Genomic DNA, 25,900 nt, shown 5'->3' with positions numbered 1-25,900 from the left:
GTCCTAGCAAACCCGGACTTCATCCGAACAACTGTTTTGACAAATATCATACAAACAAAAAGTTCAAAAATTGAAGTTAGGCCCCTTACACAAGACAATAGGCCTAAACTAGATTCAAAATAAACTACAAAACAATAATAGGCCTTTTAGTTATTAGAACAATTCTTTTAGGAGAAAAAACTTAATTTTTTCAATTTTTTTATTTGTTTTCTTTGTGAATTTTACTATGTATATAATTATTATTTTAGCATCCCATAAACTGTTGTGGAATTTTATGTCAATAAGGAAGTGAGACAATGAATCAAGCCTAACCAACACCAGTAATTTAGTTCAACTTAATTTCTGACTGGTAAGTTTGTTAGATTAGCTTTTATTTGCGAATAGTATTTGCCGTCTATTTACATTTATTTACTGCTATGTACAACTAATAAATTGAATACATAGGTTCAATTTATAACTTTTATAATAGTTCTTTCAATTAGGCACCTATTTAGAGTAATTTGAACCCAAAATACATGGACATATGGAAAAAAAACACTGTATAAATTATAAATTATCGTTTTATTTGTTTATTTCAATAGGATATATATATACATACATACATGTAAAATTTTTTTCAATGTATATCTTTATTTTTTCTAGATTCTATATCTTGTTTAGAACAAGAAAAATATAATTTCCATGACAATTGGCTGCATACAAGATTAGATATTTGAATATCAGTAAAAAACATGCTATTTGGCTGAAAATCAAATAAGACCTCTTGAGCAGGCTGGCAGTAGATTAAAGAGGCCTAACGGGGCTAACTAGTAATGAATTAAAAAGACCCCAAAAGGTTAAAGTGGAATATCTCCACGGAACGTATGTTGAATATTTATTTATTTCCAGGAACTGCCAGATGAAATTCACTGCTATACATTTTGCCTTTGATGTGAAGCGACATCCTTAGTTACTATAATTTATATATAGGCCTAATATAATATTATAAATTATATATATATAATTTATATATAAAATTTATTATATATTGGCCTTGTTGAACTTTTAAATTTAATTATACATTTCACTTAGTTACTATGTTAAAACTTATTATATATTGCATGTCCAGTATGCAGATAAGATTAGAATGCCATCAGCCTTGTCTGAGGATCCCACTTCACAGCAATAACCAAACATCTGACGGTGAATTATACCTTACAAAGTAATTGACAGCTAGAGGGATCATATCACTAAGTTTTGATGTAAAGAATATTTTAATTCCATGTTAGTTCAATACCATAGGCCTACTCACTTACAAATAAAATAGTCGATTTAGGCCTACATTGATTTTACTCAAAACGCAAGCCAAAGACATGACATGACGTACCTTCTGTTATTATCTACAATGAACTCTGTGTTATCATCGTCCCCTCCATGACTGAGAGCAGCCCTGGTTGCCGGATCATTCAACATCCGAGATAATACATCAGTCATTCGCTGCATCAGTGTGGCGTGCAGTGTTGGTCGGGCTTGTGCAGCATCTACACAACCAGAATACTAATGGTTATTGATGAACAGCACTACTGAACAAGCAGCAGAACCAGATGTCCAAGTAAGTGGAGCTGAAAAGGAGACAAAACGACTCGTTGTCTACACCACTACATTTGGTTGCTGATTTAGAAAATAGTGCTAAGTGCAAAGGCCTGTCCAGTGAAAGTAATAGTGCTCAGTGAGCACAATATGAAAAAAATCTCTCATTGAAAGATTAAATGTTCAAGGTTTTTACATAAGTAATTACTATGCCCAGAGTTCCACAAAAGGTGGTGGCAAGCTTACATTAGCTAAACATTCAGTTAAAACAAAAAAGATAATTTTGCTTATATTTGCTTTCATTGAAAAGTACAAAGTTGATTGGGTATGATGAGGTTCCAGTAACTGTGTTGAAGGAAGTGAAAAGGGATATCAGTAAAATTCTTAGTCACCTGATCAATTCTTCATTTATCACTGGTTCATATTCAACTAAATTTAAAAAAATCTAAAACTATCCCGGTACCAAAAAAAGGTGATGCTTCAGATGTAAACAACTATCGTCCAATATCTCTGCTTCCATCTTTATCTTAAGCCGGGTTTACACGATGCCAGTTGGTGAGACAATTGTCTTTGCCAATTGGCATCACGTGGTTTTGGAATTGTCGTAGGCCAGGCAAGTTGAACGAGAACCTGTTCACACGTGGCCAACACTTGCCCAGGCATTTTACAGTGAACCAGGGTACTACTGTCAAAAGACAAGTCAGTGCTATTGGCCTCTACACCGTTTACACGGTGCCAATTGTCACGACAACTGGGTTTTCGAGGGGTGGGGGCCTCACTGGGCCCAGCTCATTGTCCTCAGTCTACTCCCGGAGACAACTGAATTTCGGGACAATTGGCGGGTTTACACGAAGCCAGTAATTCCAAGCCAGTCAGTTGTCTCCTGACAATTGTCTCGCCAACTGGCATCGTGTAAACCCAGCTTTAAGTTTTTGAGAAAATAGAATGGATGAATGAATGAATGAATGAATTATCTCTTTATTCCAACAAATTATTTACATAATATGTACACAAATATTTAAAGGAAGAAAAAAACATAAGTGAATTCAAAAGAATAAAATAAAATTAACCTTTACATTACATCTATGTTAAAAAAAAAGCGTACATGTTAATAAGGAATAAGCCGACATGGGCAGCGAGCCTGTGCGTCGACTGTAGTTGTGTCCAAACATAACATTATTTATCAAATGCAATAAATAAATAAATAAATGACAGGAGATATGATGAGGATTTGTTCCAATTTGTTCTGTGATCGATAGAGGTGGTGTGCTGATAGTTACTGTACCTGTAGACCTGCCTGTATCCCGCTCTGGCCGTGCGTCAGGTCCAGTGTCAGACCAATCACCTCGCAGTCTTAGTCTCCTCACAGGGGGAAGTCCACTCATAGGCTTAGAAGCCTCTTCTTCCTCCTCATCTCCACTGGCTTCAACAGAATACTCCGTGGAACATTCGTCCTGTAACACCGAGCAACGAGAGTAGAATATACAAACAAATCTGACAGTCGTTGAGGACGTAGTTTTACAAGGACCCAACAGATAGCAGCACTAAACATAGAAAGCATCTATAGAAAGCATCCATAGAAATCAGCAATAAAGCAGCAGGCTCTCTGTACTGCCAAATGGAGGGAAAAAACAGGATAAACAAAAATATATGAAGCGTAATTTTGAGTTTAGGGTTTTCCACAATGCTTCAATGCAGTAATTATTATCATTATTCCATTCCATTTCACTAAATCCAAGACCAAACCCCACACTACACTTAATTTGGAACAATCCCTTCAACCGATTTCAAAGTCGTATCCAAAAACTAATTATACTGGATTGAAGTATAAAACTGGCACAATAAGCTGCAATCGGAAACAACGTTCCCTGTACGAGGCTGAGCTCACATTAAAGCAAGGTTGTTGTTGTGCGGAGGACGATATTTCCTGCCCCCTGCCAGTGGTGCCAGTACAGCGGGACGAGAATTCCCGCCCCTCGCACTCAATGAATTAATAGTAGGAGCAAGAAACAATATAACAAATTAATCGTATATAACTACAAATTCTAAAAAAACCTTTTTTTTTATACAAATACCTAATAACATATTGAGCAATCAAGGAAAAAACTAATTTGGTCAGTTAGTATAACTTCCATGTATTGTTCATTTATGAATGTTAAAGACCAGAACATTTAACTGTTAGTACCTCAATTAATTATAGATGAGTAATGTGTGATTAAAATAGGCCTACCTTGATGCTGAACAGGTAGAGGTGTTCTGAGGAGTAACTGACCAATACATCCTCCCCCTGTGGTGAGAAGCCAAGGGATGTAATGCGGTAACTGCGGTCCTCCATGCCTGGGGCTGTGAAAGATACAAACGGCCTTGGACTGCGACCTCCAGCCCTTCCTGTCATACATCCCACACATATATCGGACAATTGATCAAAGTTTAAAGCTATTCGGATGGATGGTTCGGTAATCCTACAGGGTGTCTAGTTTATTTCCATTTTAAAATTCAAGACTAATTCCAGACTTTTCAAGACTAATTCTAGATTTTTCAAGACTAGTTTTTTCAACAATTAGTAATGTATTGATACCAAAATGTATCAATTCTCGATTCTTGATACCGATACCAATTTTTATAGCTTAGCCAAATTTTCAGAATAATTTGGTTGTACAGTAGACCCCCTCTTAACCGACCTCGTATTAACCGATAATCGGATTATCCGCCTTTGATCGTAAAATAATACAGTTTGTTTTAACCGACCTTGCTTTGAGAGCAGCTCGGTTTGACCGCCGCTTTCTAGGAATCTCGGCATTTCCGCTCCCACGCTGGGCGATGAGAACTGAACCATACGCTTATCTCCACAGGATATGACTAACAATAAGTTATTTTGTGTTGATCACAAAAAATATAGCATAGCCTATTGTCAGTTTGTCATCATTGTTCGTAGCTCGAGCACATCTGATCAGATATGTTATCTGTGCGGCAAATTTATAACATCATAAAGTGCGTTACGATTTTGAGAACTGATTATCTTATCTCTGGAGTAAACAAACAATGCAACTTGTAGGGAGGGCAGGGAACAACTCCAAGGTCAAGATAGTTTTTGTGCCTCGAACCTCCCAGTGAGTGGCCATAAATAAACGTCCTGTCTTGTAACAAAATTGTCGCTTGTATCTTTAATGACGACAAAAGGTTCTGTACTGTATTACGATGTATTTGGAAAGCATTAATTAATACACTACAGTAGTAATGTTATTAAAATAGGAATTTTATTGACTCTTGCCTAGTATTATAATATATTCACTGAAAGTAGGCCTATTTGACTTAACCGTGTTTTGTGTTTATTTGTGACATTTCTATCAAAATGAAAAAGGAGATAAGAGTAGTTTATTTTATAAATAATGCAAGTATGACTTCAAAATAATGATTATATCATTCTAAATGAATAGCACTTCATTATGTTATGATTTTAGGGATTGCCCGTTTTATCCTACCTTTTGAATTATCCGACCTAGGTCCGGTCCCATTAGGGTCGGTTAAGAGGGGGTCTACTGTACTACACCAACCCCTGTCTTAATGTCATAAACATGATCATTTCCCACAGTCGTGTAGACAACATCATTGACTCCTGCGGTCACGGCAATGTCATTATCGTGGTCCGCGATTGGGGAAATAATCATGAACATTTCCCGCGGCTGTGTAGACATCATCATTGAATGCCTCAGTCACGGAAACGTCTTCGTTGTCGTCCGTGATTGTGGCAAAATCATGAAAATTTTTCACGGCCGTGTAGACATCATTGTCGTCTCCCGCGGTCACGGAAATGTCATCAACATCTCCTGCGGTCTCTGAAACGTCACCGTCGTCGTCCATGATTGCGGCAAAACTATGAACATTTCCTATGGCCATGTGGACATCATCATTGACTCCTGCGGTCACTGTGTCATCTTTTTGTCCACGATAGCAGCAAACTCATGGACACCTTCCACGGGTGTGTAGACATCATCGTTTTGCGCAATCGCGGGAAAATCATGATAATTTTTCCTGCGTTCACAAAAACGTGATCGTCGTCTAGCACGATCTTAATCATGAACATCGTGCTATCACCCCATCGTGGGGAGCGAGCTGGCGTAGTGGTTAGAGCGCGGGACTTCAGTCCCTGAGGTCCCGGGTTCGATCCCCGCCAAGTCACCAATGGATTTTATCCAAGTGATAATGCCGCAACCCCTAGGTCTAGCCTGAAGTAATGTGAAAAACAATCCCAGGTTCGTGCCTAGCGTCTTAGGAAAAAAAAAAAAAAAAAAAAAAAAAAAAATCATGAACATCTCTTGCGGTCACGAAAACATGATTGTGGTATTGCGCGGTCACAGAAACGTGATTGTCGTCTAGCGCAATCATGGCAAAATCATGAGAATTCTTGACCTTGATATCAAACTAAAGACCAAATCCCGACTTTACAGGACCATTTTGATATTCAATACTAATTCCCGACTTTCCCGTTTTTCTTGACTACTGACACCCTGAATCCACCAAAGTAAAAAATATAATATAAATACAATATAGTTGATAATATCGTGATACAGTGATTTTATATAAATATATAGAAAAATAATTTTTAATGGACAGCTAATTTTTACAAACACACCAAACCACTTCCTTACACAGATAAAAATGTTCTGTATTTTTGGAAAATAAAAGTCAATTTTAATCCAAATTTAATTTTTGAGATAAAAGTGGGTAAAAATAAAGTCACGTTGATGGTAATATGTTTCCATTGTACATGTTTGTATGAGCGTGTTTTTGTATATTAAGACTATTTAAATATAGTGTGGCAAATAACCGCATTTTCTGCAGCGACAGGTTGTCTGAAGGTGTTGGGGGTAGGCTCGTTGGAAAGCCTTCATGATGTCATTATCTGTAGTCACAGAGCAGTGGTCACCTGAGCAACACGAGTTTGTCATCGAGTCGTTAAAAAAAAGTAATGATTCAGTCATTGCAACTCGGCAGCATTTCCAAGCATTCTTTAAATTAGGTCGACATAGAGAGGTTTCGTCGCGATTAGGTTTCGTATGGATAACCAACAACACTACAACAGATACAAATTACTCAGTAGAGATAATAATTTAGAGCGAACTCAAAATTAGTGTAACCGAGTGATGAGACATGTTCAAAGCTGATGCTTATTTTCGGGCGAGCCTACGAGGACCCTTTTCCACAGCTGCACGAACTCTATCGAATGTTATTTGTCTTGCTTCCTAACTGCTTTGGACGGCTGCCAGCATCTTTTTAAAACGCAGAAGCCCTTGTTCTAAATCTGGTAATCCACCACATGATTGTGCTACTTGACGGAATTCACGTCGCCCTAATTAAAAAAATGCACGGAACTGCCGCTAAGTTGCAATAACTGAATTATTACTTTTTAAATTTGACTCGATAACAAACGCACGTTGCTCAGGAACAGAGGGCTGCATAAAATAGATCTCTTTTTTTGCCGCACCCTCTCCAACATATATAAAATACACAGACTAACCAGAAGACTTGGTGCCAATCATCCTGCGGTCAAATATCCTGACAGTGCTGTCAGAACATCCGATGGCCATCTGGTAGGGACGGATGTTGTTGATGGCTAGAGCAGTTACGGCTCTCTGACACGATATCAGTACGTCCTGGAATAAACCATCAATCACATGATGAATAAACCTTGGGTACGCTTTAGATTCATATATGATTGGGGACTGCGGTGTATCAAAGAAATTGATACGGTTTTGTTTTAGCATAATTATTGCCTAATGTTGTATTGGTACAGCATTTTACTTTGTGCAAATGCGGTTTGGTACAGCCTACAATAATTAATAACTTTCAAACCACTATCATAGTCAAAAAGTGGTTCTCTCAAGTCAACTGGTAAAACAGGTCAAAACAATAAATACAAAGAGAATTAAAAGTGTATGCAGATTTGGATAGCTACAGGACAAAATATACAAACATTACTCAATATTTAAAGGTCTAGGAAGTTCTAGAAAATCGTTTAGGTTGTAGAACGGCTTGTTTATAGCCAACCACTGCTCAGTAAAGTGAAGTGAAGTTGAGTGAGTGACTAAGCGAATAGTGAATTCTCTCCTTCACTTAACTCGAACTGACTTGTTTTGTTTGATTACTTCGACTTGGCTCGGTCGTCCGGTTGGTAGTCTATATTGTTATAGTATTACACAATACACTGTTACTCTACTGTAATCCATTAGAGTCGGGACTAGAGATGGAGAGGTTTATGCTAAAAGAGTAAGTTTTTGTCTTCGTTGAAAATTTTAACTTTTACGATGAAACTTAAGTAAAATCTCATTCAATACCACAATGTTTATGTATTATTATTATTGTAAATCTTGTGAGGATTTAAAATATTAACCTTTATTTTTACAATAGATATCTTTCTCACATAGTAATATAATTTTTTTCATAAAAACCACCATAATTTAAAAAAATCTTAATTCTCTTTTTTTCTTACGGTACCGTTTGAGTTGGGAACCTCAAATAGGCGTCATTGAATCACCTTTATGATGTACCGGACACCCAGTATATGTAGCCTATATATATTTAATTTTAAATGTCATATACATGTCACACTTTAAAAGAATGTGTTAACTGTATAAATAAATAAACATCCTGATTCTTCTTAATGGATCATTATGAATTAGGTTGATTTTTTTGTCTTGATTCATTAATGCAATTTAAAAAATGGCCAATCCAACAAATTTGAATCTTCATGGTGTCTACTAAACCTGGTTTGAAAAATTCAAGGAGTTTTCCAGGAGAATTCAAGACAAATTCCTGAATTTTAAGAGCTACTATTGGAAACCGTTTAACTAATTGCGACCCGCTAATAATAATTTATTATTACTATTAATGACTATTTTAATTTAAAACAAAACTTTTCCAAAGAAAAATATTTTATACAACATAATAAAACAGTATAACTAATAGGTAAGGCAACACCAGCTATCATCTCCTGCGATCGTGGAAATACCGGTGAGCATATCTTGCAGTCTCGTCAACACAGGCAACCGATCGCGGCAAAACAGGTTTGTATATTTTATTATTTCAGCGACACCGATAATCGTCTCCCGCGATCGCAGCAATACCCGTGAGCATATCCTGCGGTTTCGGCAACACCGATAATCGTCTCCCGCAATCGCGGCAATACCCGTGAGCATATCCTGCGGTTTCAGCAACACCGATAATCGTCTCTCGCGATCGAGGCAATACCCGTGAGCATATCCTGCGGTTTCGGCGACACCGATAATCGTCTCCCGCGATCGCGGCAATACCCGTGACCATATCCTGCAGTTTCGGCAACACCGATAATCGTCTCCCGCGATCACGGCAATACCCGTGAGCATATCCTGCGGTTTCAGCAACACCGATAATCGTCTCTCGCGATCGCGGCAATACCCGTGAGCATATCCTGCGGTTTCGGCAACACCGATAATCGTCTCCCGCGATCGCGGCAATACCCGTGAGCATATCCTGCAGTTTCGGCAGCACCGAAAATCGTCTCCCGCGATCGCGGCAATACCCGTGAGCATATCCTGCGGTTTCGGCGACACCGATAATCGTCTCCCACGATCGCGGCAATACCCGTGAGCATATCCTGCGGTTTCGGCGACACCGATAATCGTCTCCCGCCAACGTGGCAATACCCGTGACCATATATCGCGGTTTCGGCAACACCGATAATCGTCTACCGGGATCGCCTCAATACCCGTGAGCATATCCTGCGGTTTCGGCGACACCGATAATCGTCTCCCGCGATCGCGGCAATACCCGTGAGGATATTTTGCCGTTTCGGCGACACCGATAATCGTCTCCCGCGATCGCGGCAATACCCGTGAGGATATCTTGCCGTTTCGGCGACACCGATAATCGTCTCCCGCGATTTCGGCAACAAAAGCAATAGTGTTTGGTTAGCCGACGATTCCGATGACCGGGCTGTGGATTCCCGGAGGTTCGGGTGGATTCCTGGAGTTTTCCAGGACATTTCAAGGTAAGATAAAATTCCCGGAGTTTTCCCGGTTTTCCCGAATTTCCCGGAGAGTAGACACCATGATCTTTAATCCGGATCCTTGAATTTAAATCTGAAACTGAGCAAAAAGTTTACGAAATACAATCTAGAACCTGGGAACTAATCTGATCATATCCGATCTAATCTGCACAACCGACCTTGACGTCTCAACTGGCCCTGCATCCAGTACCCCAAAGGTAGACAAGGTGTGTTCTACAAGCCACAGGTCTCCTATTGTAAATAGTGTTTTAGTTGTAAATCATGTAAATAGTAATGAATCTCTGTCCAATGCCAAAGATAACCCTGTTCTCTCAAAAAACGAAACCGTAAACAAGACTATACAGACCACTTAAATGTAGACAATTTTTGTTTATTTTGCAACCAATTTCACAGTCTTACAAATGTAAATAGAGTATGGCCTGTATGTAAAGAAATCAAAATAGATAAGAAATATAATTGGCTATTACAGTTGAATATTCAAGGTGGTCTGATTGATAAGAAAATAGATTTAGAGGTGATTTTAGATAGCTCAAACATACTTGTTATTTGCCTAAATGAACATTGGTTAAGTAGAGGAAATATTGATATTTTAAATAGTTTTGAAAATTATAATTTGGCACATTTTTATTGTAGAGATAACTGTGGTTATGGTGGTTCGTGTATACTTTTAAATAATAAATTAGAATATAAAATTAGGGAAGATTTATGTATTTTTAATGAAAATGTTTAATGTGTTTTTTTTTAATGTTTTTGAAATGTCTTGTGTAGAGGTTATTGATTTAAAAATAATTGTCATATCTATTTACAGAGTACCGGATGATTCTAACTTTAAATTATTTTTAAATAAGTTTGAAGATTTATTAAGGATTCTTAACAAAGACAACCAAATAAATAATGTTTACATTGCAGCGGATTTCAATATTGATGTTTTGGAATACACAAATAAACCACAGCAAAGATTTGAGTTTCTTTCTTTAGTAGAGACATACGGTTTCATTGCAAACTTAACTTCTCCCACAAGGATAACCAACAATAAAGCTTCTTGTATTGATAACATACTATCACTAAAGTTAAAAACGTGTGAAGTAACTCCATCAATGAACCTAGAACTAGGTATATCAGATCATAGGGCAATCTTTGTGGATATTTCTAGAAATATTTCATCTCAGCACAAAACTGATTTACCTAGGGTTAAAAGACGATTTTTTTCAAATAAAAACATTAATTCGTTCATTAAAAAAATCAGTATTACTAATTGGCAAATTTCACTAGATAAAACGTTTAAGGAAAACTGTTCAAACTTTTTTGGATGTTTTCAAGGAATTTTTGATGAATGCTTTCCTTTGAAATTTTTTTGTAACAAAGTTAAACCTTCAAACAACAAAAAATGGATAACAAATGGTATTAAGATATCGAGCATTAAAAAGAGAGAGCTAAGTAGACTAGCAAAGCAGTCAAACGATATACATTTTATTAATTATGTTAAAAATTATAAAAAGATCTTCAGTAACGTTTGTAAATTGTCAAAGAAAATGTATAATTCTAGTCTTATAAAAAATGCAGAAAATAAGAGTAAAGCTGCTTGGAAAGTTGTAAAATCTGAGCTCGGTTGTAATAAACCTTGTCTTAATTTTCCTGATATTGTAATAGATAACAGTATGCCTATAAAAAATGGATATGATATAGCTAGTTTTTTCAACAAAAAATTTATTGAACTGAGCAATGATATAAGTATTCAACCATGTGAGCAGGAAGCATTAATCTTAACTCAGACTGACTTTGATTTAAATCAAGTAAAATTTAGTTTCACAAATGTGACTCCAGATGATGTGATTAAAACAATAAAGTCATTAAAAAATAAAAAATCAGCAGGATGGGATGAAATACCATTGGATATTATGAAAAAAGTAATGCACTCTATTGCTGTTCCTGTATCGATTTTAATAAATCAATCTTTTAAATTTTCAGTTTTTCCTCAAAATTTAAAGTTTGCAGAAGTAAAACCTCTTTTTAAGAAAGGACAAAAAGAAAATCCTAATAATTATCGTCCTATTTCAGTTCTTCCTTCTTTTTCAAAAATCTTTGAAAAGATAGCACTAAATCAAGTTTTTACATTTTTAGACGCACACTCAGTTTTGGTCGCTGAGCAATTTGGATTTCGAAAAGGTCACAGTACAGTAGGGGCTCTAAACGAACTTGTTAACGAAGTATCTTGGGCTCTGGATGGGTCACAGAGTACCATGGGGGTCTTCTGTGACCTTTCCAAGGCCTTTGATTGTGTTAACCATAGCATACTTTTAAAAAAGCTTGATGTGTACAAATTCTCAAAGCAATCAATTACATGGATTAAATCATACCTGGAAAACCGGTTCCAAAGAACTGTAATTTTTAAAAATTATTTAGTATCTAAGTCTCCTTGGGAGAACATTAAAATGGGTGTCCCACAAGGGTCTATCTTAGGACCTTTGCTCTTTTTACTATATATAAATGATTTACCTAGGAATGTTTCAACAAAAATCATTCTATATGCAGATGACACAACAGCAATTATTAAAGCTAGGTCCCATTTTGAATTGGAGCATAAAATTAATCAAACTTTCTATGAATTGGCAAGCTGGTTTGAAGTTAATGGACTAAAACTTAATCAAGATAAAACCCAACTATTAAATTTTCGTACCGCACAGTCAAAAGAAGGTTACAGTTCAGAAATTATCTTTCAGGACCAGTTGATACCACTCAGTGGCAGCGCAAATTTCCTTGGTTTGGAACTGGATATTAATTTTTCTTGGAGTAATTGTATTGATAATATTATTAGTAAATTAAATTCAGCCTGTTATCAAATGCTAGTACTACGTAATTATATTGACCTCAAAACTAGAATTGATATCTACTATGCTTTCTTTTTTTCAATTATTAACTATGGGATTGAGTTCTGGGGATTATCATGTGATTCAGTTAAAGTTTTTAAAGTACAGAAAAGGTTTTTAAGAATAATGACTTTCTCATATTTTAGGAAATCTTGTAAATCGCTGTTCAGGGAATTAAATATCTTAACTGTTCCAAATTTATACATATTCAAAACCTTAGTAATGGTACAATCAAACTATGAAAATTTATTAAATGATAATTTTGACTACAGATACAACACAAGGTTTAAAAATAATTTTCAATTACCGATCCATCGTCTGCGTCTCATTGAAAAGACACCAACATACATGGGGAAAAAACTGTACAATAAGTTACCACTAGGTTTAAAAAATATAGCCAATACAATGTCATTTAAAAAGAATCTATCAAAATTTTTAATAGAAAAAAACTACTACCATATTAGTGAGTATTTGTTGTAAACTATTTTTAAATCAAAGTCAGTATTTTTATTTTTATTGTATTTAATTTTTTAACTATAGAATGTAAGATGATCAACAATGTATTTATTATAATTTTGACAATGTCACCTGTTCTGTAGCTAAGCAATGTATAAACGTTTTGTGACAATAAAGTTTGATTTGATTTGATTTAACTAACTGTACTGCTACAATTTTTAAACTTATCAAGGCACGGAAAAGTTACTCAAAATTTTTCCATCGATCACCAAGTTATCGATTAAACAGCGAAGAATCCACTTGCCTTGATAATGATATAGGCACAAATCAATCCTCACTATTATATTGTAATTTATAATTTGTATAAAATCACTCCAATATAATCATCATCTCCCGAGATGATGGCGACATCCGTGATTACAACAATATCATGATAATTTCCACAAATTACGATTTTCTTAAATGACACGGTGTGATAAAAATAGAACTAACGGAATATGTACTTCCCGCAATAAAATACTTCCATCAAGTTGGTATGCTCCAACTTGGAAGAGTCCATTTGTACAAGAATCTAAGTGGAGGCTATATAAAATATTTCTCAAAAGGTCGTACACCAAGATTCTGTTACCTCGTCACAGTTTTCCTTGTAGCACTTCTCCTTGACTCTCAGGTCGTAGTATCTAACTGTGTAGTCCTCTCCACAGCTGAGGAAAGTGTGAGGCTCATTAGGAACTGTCGCTATCTCGTAAGTCGTACCTTTGTGGCAATTGAACTGGTTGTTACAGGTCTCTGTAGATCTGAACAAGTCTGAAAATGAAATAAAGTAGAGATATCTATTATAATATAATGATAAACTATGAAATAATAAGCCGGTAACAATCAGACAGATCTAAGAACTAAGATGCCACCAATGCGCTGGGCAGTATAGGGAGATGTGGATAATGGCGGTGTTATGACTTTTTCCCCTTGACCTGTATTTAACATATGTGTATATTTATCATATTTTATTATTTTATTCTGTTTACTTTTTCAATATATTGTTTTTCTTGCTCATGTAAACATTATGTCTTTTTTATAATTTAAATATTTTTTACATTTCCCAATGCAACAGGCGGGGAAAAAGCCTTACCTCCGAATCGCCAGCTACCCGAGACTTACCCTCCTCAACCTTGAGACTTGATCAGCGTTTCATCTGACTTGCAACGTGCCTTCTTGGACCTGTCAGACTGTATAATTGAATTTGTTGATAGATGTTACAAACTAATGAGATACACGACTATAAATGTAGGCTTTGGAGATAGGTTACTTAATGTTAAAATAGGTAACAAATTTTACCGATGCAGTTTTATCTAGGGATTTTATCCATGCCCCCATGTGTGAAAAAAGAACCACATAACTAGAAAATGTTGATGGAAAAAACAAATCAAATACATTCTGTGGAGGTTTTTAACAAAAATAGTTGTTTTAAAGGATACTAGCTGTAACCCGCGGGCTTTGCCCCGTTTAACTTCTTAATTTTCAAGATTATCTCGTTCGCATGGCTCAATCACGTCCTGGTTGAAGTTTGTTCGCTACGCTCACTCACCTTTAGGTTGGAGCTCGTTCGCTACGCTCACTCACCTTTAGCTTGGAGCTCGTTCGCTGCGCTCACTTGCCTTCAGGTTAGCTCGTTCGCTACGCTAACTCGCCTCCAGGTTGAAGTTCGTTCGCTACGCTCACTCACCTTTTGGTTGCAAATTAGCTGTTGTCATAAATGTAAAAGAAATAATAGTGCTGCACCCTGTTGGTAATCCTTGTAACTTTAATGCTATTGAACATCATAGAACAGAACCAACTTGTTTAATTGAAACAGCTGTTAAGATTCAATAATTCCATTTCTCATAAGGTTAACATGGGAAACTCCAGAGCCACTGGGGCGGAGCCCGAAAGGATTTTTGAAATAAGAATATGCCTATATGTTAATCGGGAATGTGAGCTATCATCATGCCAAATTTCAGCCCAATCCGACCAGTATTTTTTGAGTTTACTTTTCCCATACACACATACACACATACAGCAACCACCTCTTTTTTATGAATGAATGAATGAATGAATTATATCTTTATTCCAACAAATTATTTACAGAAATTTGTACACAAATCATATTTAAAGGAGAAAAACATAAGTGAATTTAAAGAATAACATAAAATTAACCTTTGCATTACATATATGTTTACAAAGCGTACATGTTTATAAAGAATAGCCGACATGGGCAGCGAGCCTGTGCGTCGACTGCAGTTGCATCCAAACATTACATTATTTATCAAAACAAAATCTAAATAAATAAATAAATAACAGAAGATATGATGAGGTGAAGATATGGTCTAAATGGAGTTACAAGAGCAAACCATGTGAAAAAAAACTAGTGGCATAATTAAGTTTAAATAAAAAATAATATAACTACGGTACTACGGTTTTCAAAGTGTGTCTAGAGGGGGGTGGGGCGGGCGGTGGAGAACGAGTCGTCAGAGTACAATGGTCAGGTCGCATGTCGTGTCAGGAGCGTCTGTGTCTGTAATCAGCTGTGATGATAAGCTCAGCCTCGTCCCTGCCTAGACCAAGTAACCACTCATTGACACGGCGTTTGAATATGTTTAAAGTGGGGGAGTCAAAGAGATTAACGCTTTGAAAATTGTTTTGCAAGTTACGAAATAGAACGTGTGCAATATAAAATGAGTTGGTCGATGAAAATGATTTGTATAGTTGTAGTGATGAAATTCCAATTCGGGTAGAATATCTAGTATTATGTGTATGGGAAATTATGGAGAAAATGTTGTTATAATTTTTAAAAATATGACTTAGAACATTTTTTAAGGAAAGTTGTCTGATCGTTAAAACTGACACATCCTTAAAGAGAGTGTCAGATGGGTAACGCTTGCACTTCCCAAAACCAATTTTTAATATTAACTTTTGTGTTATGTTTAATGGCTCTAAAATACTTTTAGAACAACCCCCCCAGCTTATGATTCCGAAGGATAAAAGTGATTGAACAAAAGCATAGTACATTAATTTCATTTCACTTTCATTTAGAATCTGATTCAGCTGACCGATAGCATAGATATATTTTCTAATTTTGCTGTTTAAATATTGAATATGACTAGACCACTTAAGACGGTAATCAAAGACCACTCCTAAATATTTGAATGACTCTACTTTTTCAATAGATTCGCATGTACAGTTGGCGTCGAGGTAATCACCACAGGTGTGAATGACGAGATTTTCTAGATTGTAATCAGATTTTAAACTTAAAGAAATTGGCATAAACTTAGTTTTTGATGAATTTAAAGAGAGTATATTCTGGTTTAACCATAACTTGGTTTCTATTAGGTCGTGCAAAGCTTTGTTGCGGGCCTCAAGCCAAGTTTTCCCCTGTTCAAAATTAAAGTGTCATCAGCAAATAAGAAAAGTTTACCAAAAATATTAAGTTTTGAAATATTATTTATATATATTAAAAATAAAACAGGCCCAAGTGTACTGCCTTGAACCACACCATAGTTAACATGTTCAATATTACTGTTGGTGTTAAGAATTGATACAAGTTGAGATCTTTGAGACAGATAACTTTTAAACCATTGAAGAGCGTTACCCCTTACGCCAACTGCTTCTAATTTGGAAAAAAGCTTAGATCGATCAACTGAATCAAATACCTTTTTAAGATCTAAAAATATTAATATTGGATGTTCATTATCTGAAATTGCCGAATTTAAGACCCTATTAATGTCAAAAAGTGCATCTGAAATGTTTTTGTCCAAGCGAAACCCATACTGACAATCACTCAAAATGTTGTTTGCTTGAAGAAATGTAACTAATTGATCTTTTACTATTCTCTCAATTAACTTAGCAAATACACTCAAAATAGATATTGGTCTGTAATTATTCATATTGGCAAATTCATTTGATTTATAAAGAGGAAATGAATTTGCCATTTCAAACATTCAGGAAATCTACCGGATGAAATGCTTAAATTTACTATATGTAAGAGTGGTTTTTTAAACAAATGGAAATTGGCTTTCAGGACTTCGGCTGAGATACCATCGTAGCCAGGTGCTGACCCACCGCGTAGACTGTAAATGTATCGTTTCAGTTCGGATTCAGTGATTGTGTGAAGTGTAAATGTGCAATCATGGGCAAAGTCAATGTCATTCACAACTGGGTCCCCACTTGAGTCGATAGAGGTTGCTAAATTAGAGCCTACAGAGGAGAAAAAATCGTTGAAGTCATTTGCAACTCTTTGACATTGGGCTGGAGATATCTGGTCCGCTGGAACAAACTTATCAATAGGAAAGGAATCTTTTTTACATTTTCTGCCAGATATTTCATTAATTATGCCCCAGAACATTTTAGGGTTGTTACCAGTCAAGTGTAGTTTATTTCTATAATAATTTCTTTTTGTCAGCTTCAAAGAAAAGCTTAAACTATTTTTGATTTCTCGGTATCGAGTAATAAGTTCGTTATTAAAAGGCTGCTTTTTGACTTGTTTACTTAATTTATCTCTTACTCTTATTTGATGTATTAAGTCTGACGTTATCCACGGTTTTAACTTTTTGAAACGAGATTTCTTGTTATAAGCCAACTTACTAGCCGCAGCAACAGAATTAGAGATGATTCTGGTAAAATGTTCGGAACAGAAATCAACATTGTCATGACAAGAGGTTATGGGATCCCAGTTGGAATGCGTGAGGAAGTGTGTGAGTAGTGCGTGGTCCAGGTGTGTGCGTGGCGGTGGGTCATAGTGACAGTTCGGTGTCCCCAATGTGATAGTGATCCCGGTGCTGTAGTGGTCGGTAACATTAGTCTGTAACACAGCCGACTGTACACTCTCCAAGTCTTTGTATTTGATAAATATGTGGTCTAGGCATGTTGCTGTGTTTTGAGTCACTCGTGTAGGTTTGTCAATGCATTGTGTAAATCCAGATCCAGTTAAAATATTTAAGTACCTATGTGAGAGAACATTCATGTTTAGTATGTCAATGTTAGCGTCTCCAAGATAAATAACCATGTGATCTTTATTGATATTAAATAAGTAAACTTCAAGGTCATGTAGGAACATTTCAACATTACAATCAAAGGTTTTGTAAATTGCTAATAGATTGAAGTGTTTGTTGAATAGAGAAAATTGTAATGAAATGCCGTAAACGTCCCCAATGGTAATTTCAGTAGCCGTAGCAGACAAATGTTTGTTTATGTAAACAATAACCCCATCGTTCTGATTGCGATAAGTAGAAGTGTGATAAAGGTCAAAGCCCTCCAAGGTAGCCACCCCCTCCCCTCCAGACAGCCAGCATTCTGTAAAAACAATTATGTCAATTCCTGAAATACAATTATTGAGATATAAACACATTTCATCAAAGTTTTTCCTGTAACTCCTGATATTTGAGTGAAATATACTAATAGAGCTATCACCAACATTACGCTTGTAAAATGCAGAATATTCATCAGTAGAATTAAGGTTTAAACAGTTTAGTTTTTCATGAAATAAATTGTTATCATCGCCATCTGCGTGCATGACAACTGTCACAGTGCCCGCTGCCAGTCCCGACCTATGACTATTGTTGTGTGCTATTGTTAACATTGGAGAGAAAAATAAATAAAGAATGCATAATTTACATAAACATAAAATTACAATCAATGGCTAATAAGTAAATGATTGTTTATCTTAACTAGCAGAATTTTATAAATACATAAATGAAAAGGTAGCCTATATGAGTAATAAATATATCTTTAAATAAAATATAAAATATTTAGGTTAGCATCAACTAGCAAATTTTATTATATCTCTAGTAAAAATACGAATACTGTATTTTCATTTATATTTCATTTATAATAGTATAGATTAAATTAAATGAAATAATAAAACTAAATGGTACTAATTTATTTACTATATGGTAAAAATTTAATAGATATTGTGAAAATGAGTTCATGCAAGTTGCTAGCAAAGTTTAAATTACATACAATTATTCATGCTTACATTTTTGAGCTTATATACAACAATATTTAAATACAGGTAGCTAGCTTACTTAAAACATATTGAAGTGAAGTTATGTTAAAATAGATAAGTAATCCTATAAATAACGGACAGAATGGAACTAAAACAACAAATAAAACCACAGGCCCTAATCAATTTTAAGTCACTAAGGTTAAGTTTAAAGTTCATTTGGCGGAATGATCTCGAGTGCAGCAAAGACCTTTTGCACTTGTGTTCCACATTATATTTTTCCTACAGTCACTATAAAGCATTTAAAACTAATTAGTCTTTCAAACACTATACAACACGTTTTTAGGTTCAGCTGGCAACACAAATAGGCGCCCTAGAGAAAGTAGTCACCGGCCCGTATCACTCCGCTATTTTTTTCTCAGCAAGCAATATGCTCCGCGACTTGAGAAAATAGTTCCTTATGTTTTTGTAATTTGAAGGGGTTTCCGCGTCTAAAAAAATGCTTTAAAGGTATTTTCTTGTTTATTAAGATCGTAGGAATGTTTTAAAAACGTTTAAAAGAAAAGTCCAGAAAGTTCAGAAATACTGAAACTATAAGCACGAAATGACAGGTTAAATAGTAACAGCTTAAATGGTCAATCAGCTGCTCTGTAGGTAGTATTATTATCTTTTTAGTGTTGCCAACCTATTTCCAAGCGTACACGGATTAAGTGCATAATAGAACCACGCTGTTTTGTGTTGTTTCGTTGGAATCCTGATGTGCGCCAAAGTATAAACCGTACGACAAAGTATAAACATGCAGCAATTAGCAGCTTTCTGTACTATAAACAGTACAAGGAAGCCAACTTTGTCAGGTGACTGTAGGAAAAATATATTTGAGTGGTAATTGGTGATTAACCAGAATAATGTGCAGCTTTGCTAAATATGTAGTAAAAAAGCACTAAAATTAGATTTAGTAAAGAATGAAATGGTTGAATAGCTGCCATCAACACAAGAGTGTGAAGTTAGTACTTACCCTTTGTTTAAAAAAAGTAGGTCTACGTAGGTTATCTATATATTAATTGTTTTCTTTATTTTGTAGATTTAATCAAATCTAATCCAATTATTTTACAAAAATCCGAGTTTAGCCTACCTAAATACACTGTATTTTTGTAGATAGCTAATTAACATTACCTGTAAACAATATCATGCCGTCTCCAGAACAAGAAACTATATTTTTATCTCCACTACATGGTAGAAACTTGGCACTGAATATATTTGCTCTATGGCTAGTTTTGTAATCTGTTAACATCTGGAACACAAATAAAAAATTTGATCAATGTACATTTTAGATGTTTGGAATTCAAGTTTGATCAGGTAAATCATCATAAAACACTAATAAGAATAAAATTTTGATCTAATGAACCATTCCCATATTGTGAAGTAAGACACAAAAAAAACTTTATGAAAACCCAAACTATAGTTTAGTTTCGTTTCACCATGGGCCATATTATCAGTACCACTACATAAAAGTTTACGTACAGTAAAGAATGTAAATGATTTCAAAGAGAAACTCTGCAAAATTTATAGAATCTTGTCCATATGATAGAGATTAATTTTTATATTCCTAACTGCAATAGCTAGTTTTCATAAATTAGGCTACTAGCAGAAACACCCGGTACACCCGGCGTTGCTTGTGTCAAAATAAAGTTCACAATAATGGTAATAAAATATGTTTTTTGATTGAGTAATAAAGCATCTTGAACTTGACTGACTTAAACTATCAATATCTCAAATGAAAGCCGTTATTTTTAGGAGTATTTTATGACTAAGACATATAAAATAACTCAAATAAAAATGGAGTTCCGTATCATTGATTGCAGATAAGTCCTAAAATAATTATAATTATTGATGATTCGTGATTCAGCAGCGTGCTTCAGGTACGTCCGATCTTAATAATCAATAGATCAAATGAAAGCTGGTATTTCACTGAAGGTTCTTAGGTCAAAACATACAGGGTTGGACAAATGTGTGGATACCCCTAGTTAACTTTTTAATGTTTGACACCAGGAAATCTAAACTCCACATACCTTCATAAAAAATAAAACTGCACTTTTTGGACGGTATCCCAGTTTTCCCCGGGACCCCAAAATGGGGTATTTTGGGGGTAGCTCCAAAATTTTAAATGTAAAGCCCCATAGAGTGACACCTCATTTTAAAGGCCTTTATTAAAGAAGAATATCAGCGAAAACCAGAGGTCTCTATCTCAACCCAGTACGACATGGCGGTCATTTGGAAATTCATCGTACAATTTAACCTCATTAAAAGTTTCTCTTAGGCTGATGAAAATTTAAAATGACCGCCATGTCGTACTGGGTTAATCTATGGGGCTTTACATTTAAAATTTTGGAGCTACCCCCAAAAATACCCCATTTTGGGGTCCCGGGAAAAATTGGGATACCGTCCAAAAAGTGCAGTTTTATTTTATATGAAGGTATGTAGAGTTTAGATTTCCTGGTGTCACCCATTAAAAGTTTACTAGGGGTATCCACACATTTGCCCAACCCTGTATAGGATAATGTAGTTAGAACTGGTGAAATACATCTTTAAATAAAGTAAGAATTTTAAAAAATTCAAATTTATATTTTTTTGGTTGAGAAATACAGTAGATAAATGAATGATGATGCTTGATGGAAAATCTGGACGTGCATACCTTTAATTATGGCCAAAATTATGAAAATTGGTTGGGTAGAAGAGCCAAACGAACTTGGAAAAGAAAAAACCCAAACTTAATTCCCATAATAAATGTACAGGGAGGAAGTTTCTTTTCTGCATAACTCGAACTATACTTTAGAGAAATGAATGTCGATGCTTCATGGCAAATCTGTATGTGCATACCTTTAATTTAAGACCAAAATTATGAAAATCGGTCGGGTAGAAAAACCTTAACGGCTCAGAAAACAAAAACTAATAATTTTTAATATTTATATTTTATGTAAAATATATGACATAAGCAGTATTATTGGTATACTGAGTTATGAACTGTATTGATCGGTCTCACATTCGTAGATATTCCTGTGAATGAAGGATCTTTTGATAATAAGTTAATTTAAAAAAATCATTTAAAAGCTTTTTGTAGGTTCTTTAGCAACATTAAATTGAGAAAAAGGCTGTCTCAATAATGTGTTCTTACTTTTTCATGACAATGATTTAAAAGTACATGATTGAGAACACATTTCCCATGATTAATGTAGATCACAAAGTAAACCTATAAAGTAAATACTAAAAAACTTAATTAGCAATCTGGACTATTGTAAAAATTAATTTAAAACCTCAAATTTGGATTTTTAATTTGATCTATTTGTGTGTGTTTAATCTCTTCCACAAATACTTAAGTAAATTTGTGAAGGTTGTAAGAATTGAGAAAAAAAATCACCAAAAGACAAGACAGGTAGTTTAACTAACTGTTGATGTTTCAGATTGAAGCGTGCAGTACTGGGCCAAGGCAGCAGCAGCCTTCCGCAAAGTTTATAAATATCCCAACCCCAAATTTCTGTTGAGTGTATAATACTGTCAACAGTTCTGTTTACTTGATTGATCAAACATCCACAGCCAAATGATTGTGTTAAAGCTATACAGATAATGTGTAACAGTGAAACTAGAAATATACATGCTAACTAACTCTCACAGGCTATCACCTAAAAAATATAGCCTATCTAATCGGTAAACCTGTACATTTACATCCATCCAGAATTCAAGGGATAGTATGTTTTATTAACTTTTGTCAATGTCTCAATATTGAAGCACAAACAAATCAAACATGTTGATGTTACACTTATTTCTATTTATACAAAATAATTAAGTTAATAAATAAGATTTTAATAAATTTATACAATTGCTGCACTAAATTAATCAAATGTATACAATAATGATAAATAAAAATAAGGATCCACTATGGGAATTTTGGCTCCTCGATTTTAACAAATACTGTATACAATCCTCTGGTTTCTATCTTAACTATGCAGTCATTGTGTTGCCCTAAGGCAAAATCACACAGAAATCTTCGACAGTTTTTATAAAAGTAGGGGATGTATCATTAAAAGTAGGCTTGCGTTATCATCAATTTGTGAAATCTTAGAGGAAAGGACTACAAAAAGATTTTACAAAAAATATTAATAATTAGAACCGATTTTAAAGCATACCTATTATTGTCTAATTTCTAATAAGCATGGTAAGTAATAAATTGTTGAAAATTTAATTATTTAGGCTTCCTTACCTAAGTCTGTGGTGCAAAATGTAGTAAACAAAATGGTGCTGACTATTTTTTTACAAGTACAATATTATTAAAGCTTGCAAAAGACTTAATGTCATAGGCTTACAAAAAAAAAAAAACAACATAATTAACAGAGCTTAACAAACGTAACACAAACAAAGATATTTGATTTCGTACTATCAGCGGCATTATACTAAGATAAATTGTCACTTCAGAAGGACGTCTGTAGGACTAAGGAAGCGAGCTTTTGTCATAAAGGAGTCTCGGGACTAAGTTTGGATTAAGTTAAGTATAAATATTTCAACTGAAAAGTAAATAGGTACCTACTACCTTAGTAAGTAAATTCCTTTTTATGTTAGTATCGTCGAGATTACCTACTCACCTTGTGTAAGAACAATGATAAAATTAAAAGTACAGGGTGGGGCAGGGAATTATCCCTACTTTTAAGATTGCACTGTGAGTAGTGGGGGTGTGTTGAAGGAATGGGATTAGGCTCAAATTACGCTGTTGCTCTGGGATTTTTTTTTAGAATATCACTTTTAGTTGTAGACATGGCTTGTTCGAGTGAGCAAAGTGCTTTTGCACTCAAAATGTATTTTTTTCAAAAATCAGTCTATTTCTATTGTTGCTGTGCAGCTAGCGTGCGCTGTGAACTTGTTATCGGATGGCCTGCAGCAAATCTGTTACATTTTAGTGTGGGCGAAGGACTTCTGTGTAAGTGGTGGTGTATTGCGAAGGATATTTGGAGCTCAAAGAACTGTCTGAACTGAAAACATTGACCTTGTCAGAAGATCGATTTTGCAGTCTCCTCAACGTTCTGCTTGTAAGCATGCATCCGCGCTGGCATTGTCTAATCGTACTGTGCCTCGTATTCTCCATGAGGACCTACACCTCCATCCATACAAGATGGTAGTTACTCATGATCTCACACAACCGGACTGCCTCATTTTTCTCGGGTTTTGTTTAGTGGCGAGGCACACTTCCATTTTCTAGAGCGGTAAATAATCAGAATATGCTCTTTTGGAATGATGCTAAGCTTAGGGTAGGCCTAGTTCACGAGGGGACCCTAGATGCGTTGAAGGATGCAATTCTCCTTGAAGTTGGCCACATTCCCCAACAAATGCTTTACAGAGTTATGATGAACTCCAGAACCAGAATACAGCATTTACGATTAGGGACACCACTCGCAGGATATGCTGTTTAAAACCAAGTAAAGTTATATTAAAATAAAATCCCAGATGTCCCCTTTAAATCCCAATATAAAGTTTGGTTCTAACATTTTTGGTTTGTCTTTTAATGTACCTTCAAAATTAATGATACTTCCCTGCCCCACCCTGTATATCTATAGCACTCATGAATTAGGCCTGCAGAGCTACACCGTGCACCCATTGACTTTGACTATTAGTCAATGACCGTGGACTAGAAATTTTTTGAGTCAGGCCTACTGGTTCTGGTTTGCTGTTGTAGTATGGAGATGAGAGGTCTACTTAAAACAATAGTCAAAGAATGTAAATACCTTATAACTGTAGGCGTGAGATATGACCAGATGTTGATCATCGGAACCAGACAGCAGGTATTCCCCAGTGTCGTTCCAGCAGATACAGTTGACACAACCATTGTGGACGGGGAGTGATTGTCGCAAGGCTAGCCGCTGTATGAAGTTCAGGTTTCCTACACCACAAATAAGCTGTGAACCACCACCACCGTCGTTGCTTAGTCACATTTCATTCAATAAACTGTTGTACCTAACTTCAACAAAGACCATAGCAACAGAAAATTTTGATTAAGCCTATAAAAGATTTGTATTTCCAAGCTATACTTACCACTACCACTTGGGCAGTAACTTACTATATCAGCCATTCCATGCAAAAGTAAGGCTGTAAGATGATAAATACAATTTTTGTATACTCACAGTTCATAGGCTATGTTACGACAAAGAGAAAGGTCAGGAATAAGAAATTCATTATAATTTATTAATAAATTTTGTGTTTTAATGTTTTTTTTATACGGTTAATTAAATCTCGACTAGATATATTAGGTTTTTAACAGTTTAACCCATCGATGTATAATAACTCCCTGGATTGCGCACTCAGGTTGAAGTAGGTCTCGAAAAACGGTCCGCCGCTGCCTCGCTCTGTCCGCGAGGAGTGGGGATAAAGGCATGAGTAACCCTAGTGGCGAGCGTCGCGCCCGCTCTTGCCGTGTATTGCTATGTTAGTTTTGTGGAAATAATTGATAGTAACGAACTTAAGGAGGTTTTATAGGCAGATATAATTAATCTACGTACTTGCTCACACTTTATAGAGTATGTGTCAAAAGTAAATCTCATAAGAAATTTAGTGATGTTATGAAAGAGTTAGATTAATAATATTTGAACATTAAACAGAGCAAAATATATCACAACTAGCTGTAACCCGCGGGCTTTGCCCCATTTAACTTCTTAATTTTCAAGATGATCTCGTTCGCATGGCTCAATCACGTCCTGGTTGAAGTTCGTTCGCTACGCTCACTCACCTTTACGTTGGAGCTCGTTCGCTACGCTCACTCACCTTTAGGTTGGAGCTCGTTCGCTGCGCTCACTCACCTTTAGGTTGGAGCTCGTTCGCTGCGCTCACTCACCTTTAGGTTGGAGCTCGTTCGCTGCGCTCACTTGCCTTCGGGTTAGCTCGTTCGCTACGCTCACTTGCCTCAGGTTAGCTCGTTCACTACGCTAACTCGCCTCCAGGTTGAAGTTCGTT

At 35.6% G+C, this 25,900-nt stretch overlaps 1 protein-coding gene across 3 annotated transcripts in view; it reads right to left on the bottom strand.

Moving 5' to 3' along the window:
• Positions 1-25,900, bottom strand: part of LOC129005284 (DDB1- and CUL4-associated factor 6-like) — a 56,352-nt gene that overhangs the window by 19,415 nt on the left and 11,037 nt on the right. For 2 of the 3 annotated variants that reach the window (XM_054434129.1, XM_054434130.1), the window contains exons 2-8: positions 24,679-24,833; positions 20,084-20,201; positions 13,565-13,743; positions 7,088-7,223; positions 3,800-3,957; positions 2,855-3,023; positions 1,367-1,520 (exon numbers count right to left, since the gene is read on the bottom strand). In XM_054434129.1, coding sequence (XP_054290104.1) covers positions 1,367-1,520; positions 2,855-3,023; positions 3,800-3,957; positions 7,088-7,223; positions 13,565-13,743; positions 20,084-20,201; positions 24,679-24,833 — 1,069 coding nt within the window. Of the gene's footprint in view, positions 1-1,366; positions 1,521-2,854; positions 3,024-3,799; positions 3,958-7,087; positions 7,224-13,564; positions 13,744-20,083; positions 20,202-24,678; positions 24,850-25,900 lie in introns of all 3 variants that reach the window. The other variant, XM_054434131.1, reaches the window with a different exon arrangement.

This window comes from Macrosteles quadrilineatus, unplaced genomic scaffold, assembly GCF_028750875.1.
Source record: "Macrosteles quadrilineatus isolate MER2022 unplaced genomic scaffold, UCM_ALF_1.0 Scaffold_19__1_contigs__length_3004403, whole genome shotgun sequence".
Taxonomy (NCBI): domain Eukaryota; kingdom Metazoa; phylum Arthropoda; class Insecta; order Hemiptera; family Cicadellidae; genus Macrosteles; species Macrosteles quadrilineatus.
Note: the sequence above shows the minus strand (reverse complement) of the source record. Positions and strands in the feature narration are given on the sequence as shown.